The sequence below is a fragment of the Eurytemora carolleeae genome, unplaced genomic scaffold (assembly GCF_000591075.1).
Source record: "Eurytemora carolleeae unplaced genomic scaffold, Eaff_2.0 scaffold592, whole genome shotgun sequence".
Taxonomy (NCBI): Eukaryota; Metazoa; Arthropoda; class Copepoda; order Calanoida; family Temoridae; genus Eurytemora; species Eurytemora carolleeae.
In genome coordinates this window covers 287962-294215 of record NW_019397035.1, presented here as the reverse complement: position 1 = coordinate 294215, position 6254 = coordinate 287962, and the positions used below count along the sequence as shown (strand labels likewise).

Sequence of the window (6254 nt, the reverse complement as noted above, 5' to 3'; positions counted from 1 at the left end):
CACTCACTCACTCACTCACTCACTCACTCACTCACTCACTCACTCACTCACTCAATCACTCACTCAATCACTCACCCTTTCACTCACTCACTCACTTACTCTCTCACTCACTCACTCTCACTCACAAACACACATAAAACTATGCATGGATAGTTATTGCAAAATGTTCTATATTGCAAAAATTATATTTTTAATTAAAATTAACTGAAAGTCCTTGCAAATATAAAGTTCTAAGGTCACTTTGTAAAATTATGCAATCTGCAGTTATTAACAAATTAAAGAAAAGTATTTTATAGTCTTTACGCCTGAATTATTAAATTTGACTGTGTTAACAACACAATTACAATATTATACATTAGAAATTATACTTTTTGGAGAACAAAAATAAGATTATGATTTTACACCTTTTGTCACATCTTTAAAAGTTGAAATAATGCTTTTTTATCATGAATTTTACTTTCAGAAATATATTTGAAAATGAAAAAAATAATAAATATAAAATTGTACAACCCCCTTNCCCCGACTACTTAGGGTATTCCTGTTCATAATCTTTTTCAGAGGACACCCAAAGGAATATTAAAAATGATTAAAACGAGAACTGTATTGACATTTTAAACGCTTTATATACAGGGTGTCCCACGAAACATGAGAGTTGGTGAATAGTTTAAAATGTCTTCTTCCATAATTTGTTTATTTGTTTGATACCATAGCGAATGAGAAACAAATATTTTATAGCAGTCCTATTATAATTAAATTGATTTCAAAGTAAAAATGAATTTTACTAAAAGAGTTTTTCAAACTAAATAAACTGCAGAAAGTCTTTAACATTTAATGCAGTATGTGGAAGAAGACATTCAAAACTATTCACCAACTGTCATGTTTCGTGGGACACCCTGTACTTACATAGTGATGTGCACATTAAGCTGGTTTTTGGCAAATATTTTCTGTCATGTTAAAAATTTAGCATAGCGTAAAAAAGGCGTTTATCTAAAATTCACAATCTTGAAAAAAGTTCGACATAATCGAACAAAAAAACAATGTTTTAACAATCGATTTCAGGTTTTCAGGTTTTCAGGTTTTCAGGTACTTTAGGTTTATTTAAGTTTTCGGGTCGTATTTAAGGTTTAATTTTAATTTTAAAGTATTGAAAAGTTATAAAAAAAGGTTCTTAACATAATTTCTTTTTTGAAATGTTGAAAGTTTTATTTAAAGTTAGTTAGTGTACGTTGTTTGAAAGAACAAGGTTCTAATTCCAGAACACTCTCTTTATATTTGTTAGAAAGAACAAGATTCTAATTCCAGAACAGTCTCTTTATATTTGTTAGAAAGAACAAGGTTCTAATTACAGAACAGTCTCTTTATATTTGTTAGAAAACGCAAGGTTATAATTACAGAAAAGTCTCTTTATATTTGTTAGAAAACGCAAGGTTCTAATTGGCGGGTGTGACCCTGGAAAGGTTCTGGTTCAAGGTTGTATGACAGGGGTATATCAACCGTAAAGGAAACCCCTGCCTGCCAAATTCATATTTAATTTAAACCAATTTTTTCAAATCATTTTCATTAAATTTTCCATTTTTTCCATCAATTTAATTCAACAATTTCCATTATCATTAATTATACTTACAATTACTTTAAATATCTTTTAAGATTTGGTGTTGATGATCACCCAAACCTCATAGGGGAAAAGATATATGTTAGTTCCACATTTAGAAAATATAAGCTGAATCCTTCAATTCTAACCATAACCAAGCATCAAAATCAAAAAAAGATAAAAAGAAGTTTAAAATCAAAAGAAAATAATTTGTACTTACATAAACAGCAGACTCCAAACCCTGAAGCACATGTACCAGCAGACGCTCCTCCTGAGACAAAAATATTAAATTAAATATTAAAAATTAAAACAAATATTTCAAATGTTATTGTACAAGGTTGGATTGCACTCTAAGTGTGCTCCAAACATTCATGTATTAAGATTAAGGGAAATACCCATAGATAAAACAGTATAAAGATTGGTAACGTATACCTCCTCAATATACTTAAAGTAGGTTTCTCTATTTGTCTGTTTGCTTGTCTGTCCGATCAAAGCACAGGAACCCCCTGGATTGATTGAGATCTCAGCAGGTCAAGGGAATGTTCTAAGCTTGCTTTAGAGTTGCCTTTAATGGATAAAAAGTTTATTTTCCAGACAAAGCTGGGTTCCCAAGACAGTATTTTATATAAAAAGAATCTCAAATAATGAATTTAAAAAACGCTAGACAAGCTAAAAATATCTAAACTAATATATCTAATCTGTAAAATATCTAAACTAATATATCTAATCTAAAAATTATCTAAACTAATTTTTCTAATCTGAAAAATATCTAAACAAATATATCTAATCTGAAAAATATCTAAACTAATTTATCTAATCTGAAAAATATCTAAACTAATATATCTAATCTGAAAAATATCTAAACTAATATATCTAATCTGAAAAATATCTAAACTAATTTATCCAATCTGAAAGGTCTCTCATATTAATGGGAATTTACTAGTGTTCGCTATTATGTAATTGTAAATGGGACTGTTCCCTAATGTAATTCTACCTTTGGAAGTACATTCATTGCTAGAGTAGCATGTACCGTTTGTACCCCCAGTACTCACGCAGGCGTCGTTCTTGAAGGACACGATGGTGAACAAAGACAAAACTAAAAAAAATATAAAAGTTTTACATACAGTAAAATGACAGTTTGAATGTCGTTTTGAATCTATGAAATGATTTGCAACATTTATTCGAAAACCTAATTTCCAAAATGTGGTCTGCCTATTTTGTGCTTTAAATGTTACCGGAGATATCACGAATTTCCTCCAGATTTCGATAAATTTGGTTTTATTTCATAAAATTGAAATCTAAACGAAATTCATAATATCTCCGGTAATATTGACAGCACAAGAAAGGCAGACCACAATTTGGAAATGCCAGGACAAGGAGAATAACGTAGCACCTTCGGTTAGAGTCGTTTTTAACAAACTTCTCTTTTTAGACGCAACATATAGAAATAAGATTAGTAGCGATCACCATCGTTATTTTCTCACCGTAAGCCTGTACCCCCTTTATTTTTTCGCGAACACTCCCTTTATTTATTTATTGCAGAAGACGACATTGTATACAACTAATAAAGTTTAATTTTTACAACAGACATTGTTTAAAACAAAAAAACTCACATCGTTTGACAGCATCGGGTTTAGGAGCAACACTATCCTGCACAGTTAAATCAAGATCCTGAGTAGTATTGTCGAACACTTGAAAAATGACAAATTATATTTTTATTTTAAATTATGTTTGTTCAGGAAGAAATTATGTAAAAAATTAAGATTATTTTGCTGCGGAATAAGATATTTGTTAAAACATTTGATGGTTTGCAAAAAAAATGTTTTGTAAAACTTTCTAGCATATTAAACATTTATTTAGAACATATTAATTCTTTTTTTGTCACTCAAAAAGTTTAACTGAAAATAAATAAAATTTGTGTAAAGATGCCTTAAATTTATATCAAAAAAAATATTTTTATGAAAAGATAACTTTGCCACATTTGCCTGGTTGTGGTAGTACTATCGGTGGAACCGGTTTTATTAATCGTTTTTTCAGAACTCTGACTGGTGGACTTATGGATCGGTGCTCCGCGGCCATACTTGATAGATCATCAGAGCTAAACAAAATTTAATATAAACAAAAAAAGCTAGACATTAGGAGAAGGTACAAACTCTGAATTTCTAATCCTTATATGTATCTTTGCAACCCAATGTCATAGAAATGTTAAGCTAAAGACTTAATTTCTTTATGCAAAATTATTTCTATTGCGTATAAAATGATGAAATCTTTATTCCTCTTGATAGCGATACCGTAGTATATTTGAATTTCCGAGCCGGGTCAACCTTTCCGGTACCAGTTTGTACTGTATCTAGCTCTATAGACAGGACTAGCCGGTGCAACAAGGTTGACGCGGTCAGACTTAATGCTTCATATAGCTGAATTTACTTTTACTAAAGGGGCAGATGTGCGTGAGCTATGATTAAACCCATTTTTATGATTCCAATTTGTTGCAAATTTTACTTTGATTTTACTTTAATTGAAAATAAAATAAAAATAATTTAATTGTTAAGAACTTTTAAAAATTAATAATAAACATCATAATATTAATGAATATAGTAATACTAATAATGATATCATAAAAATAATGATAAGAATAATAATCATAATAATAATGATAATAATATTTATAATGATAATAATAATAATAATAATAATAATTGCAATAATAGTAACAATAACAATAGTAATAATAATAGTAATAATTAACAATAGTAATAATAATAATAATAATAATTATAATAATAATAATAATTATTGTTACTTACCCTATATGATTGTCGGTTCTTTCTTCTACTCCAAACCCTGGAAGCATTTTCTTCCTCCGAACTTTTCAAACAAAATTGACAATTCAACAATACTAAATTAAAGTTAAAATTAAAAACATGTTTGTTCTTTTTCTTACAAAGAAATTATGATTGAACCCATGTATAAAATGATTAAAACGTGCTACAATTAAGCACGATAATCTTTATTATCAAGAGGTATAGAAAAAAATGAGAAAGGAGCAAAAAAATTTTTTTTAAAAATCTGAACGTAATAAATAATAAAAAAATATGATATTTTAAAGAAGAAATAATGAGGTCTTTTACAGTTTTTTACTCAAACTCTAATTTACTAAATCCTGTATCTTTGCAACCTGTTGGTGTACACCTTTGATATTCTAAAATTGAACCTTTTGAATTCTGACCTAGCAGAATTCAAAATATGATATGACAAAGGTATTCGACATTATAAGGATTAGAAAACTCGAATTTAAGGAGAAAAATTATGAATTCTTAAATCTTAAGACAATTTTAAATCTCCATTTTGTTTTCCTATTCTCTTTGTACTGGACTCCACTGACTGTGCTGCACCCAGCTGTAGAAACATAAACAAACAAATACACAAAAACACTTTCATCCTCGCCCTGTGACTATTTTGAACTGAACAACAATTGCGTTGCGTCCAAAGCGTATCTGAGGTCATGAGTGACGCTTAAAAAAGATGACATGCATGGCTGGCAGAAGCGTAACCAGAGTGCGTATTTGAAGCGTATTATTTTAATCCATGTTTTGATTATAATCTGATATACTTGTTTTTACACCTGCTTGTAACTTACTTACGCATTTACACATGTAAACAGGTCTTAACCCTAAATACCCTGGGGGGGAGTGTTTGGCGCCCCCTCCACTGTAATTTTTTTGTCCTAGCACACTCATTTTTGACACTATCACCGTGAAACTTTTTGACTTTTAATGAATAGTGATTTAAAGGATTTTTTGTAAAATTTTCTTTATTTATAGGGTAGGGTACAGGGCGAGAAAAAACGTCTGTTATGTGAAAAGAAATCTTAAATAGCCCATAACGTGTTTGTGACTAAAGCTACAGATCTTAAAACTATATTTTTAAAAAGCCCTTGAAAAATCCAAGTAGAAACATGTGTCACACTTTGATATTTGTTTAAAACAAAAACAAAAATTTTTTTTTCACTTTATTAACCCTTTTTAGGCATTTTTTCAACCCTCCCTAGCACCCAAATTATTAAAGTTAACGGTCTATTTTTTTTTCTCTGAACTGGCCATGAAAAATTGGGCTATGAACCTGCATTTCAACCCTATACCTATTCTCTAAGGCCTTTTCTAAGGGTGGGGCCCCAAACGCCCCCCCCCCCGGCTATACATAGATTCAGACCCCCCAGCCTATAAGGGTTAACAATAAGTATAATTAGGCGGAAGTTTCGAGTGGGTAAACTCAGTTTGTTTTGCCAAAAAAAAGTTAGAAATAGAAACGACAAATATATGATACTGTGCAGTTTTGTCAACGATGGGAGAAGCATTATCCGTCTGTATTAAGCTTATAAAATTCATAAAGTAAAAAAAACTACGCATGTACGCAAATGTTCAGAAAATACAGCGAGTTTCACAGAACATAAGAAAATTCCCTATTCACTGTAGTATGCCGAGTAAATTAGCGCCTGATCCAATCAGGGTTCAGTCATGTGTTTGGTGTCTATTCTGAACCAACAGAAATTGTATGGCGGTAACATCTATCTTTCTATCTAGCTAATTATCCAATTAGAGATAAATCCTTATATCAGCGCTATCAGTAAATGGAAATATTTACTTCTACTGAATCTATAGTT

At 30.2% G+C, this 6254-nt stretch overlaps 1 protein-coding gene across 1 annotated transcript in view; it reads right to left on the bottom strand.

The window, feature by feature from the left end:
* Positions 1–5144, bottom strand: part of LOC111711301 (uncharacterized) — a 16338-nt gene extending 11194 nt beyond the window's left edge. Inside the window, exons 1-6 of the mRNA XM_023485626.1 lie at positions 4948–5144; positions 4399–4459; positions 3577–3689; positions 3205–3282; positions 2586–2687; positions 1812–1862 (exon numbers count right to left, since the gene is read on the bottom strand). Of these exons, the coding sequence (XP_023341394.1) occupies positions 1812–1862; positions 2586–2687; positions 3205–3282; positions 3577–3689; positions 4399–4459; positions 4948–5098 (556 nt within the window). The 5' untranslated portion in view covers positions 5099–5144. The remainder of the gene's footprint in view (positions 1–1811; positions 1863–2585; positions 2688–3204; positions 3283–3576; positions 3690–4398; positions 4460–4947) is intronic.
* Positions 5145–6254: the final 1110 nt, after the last annotated feature.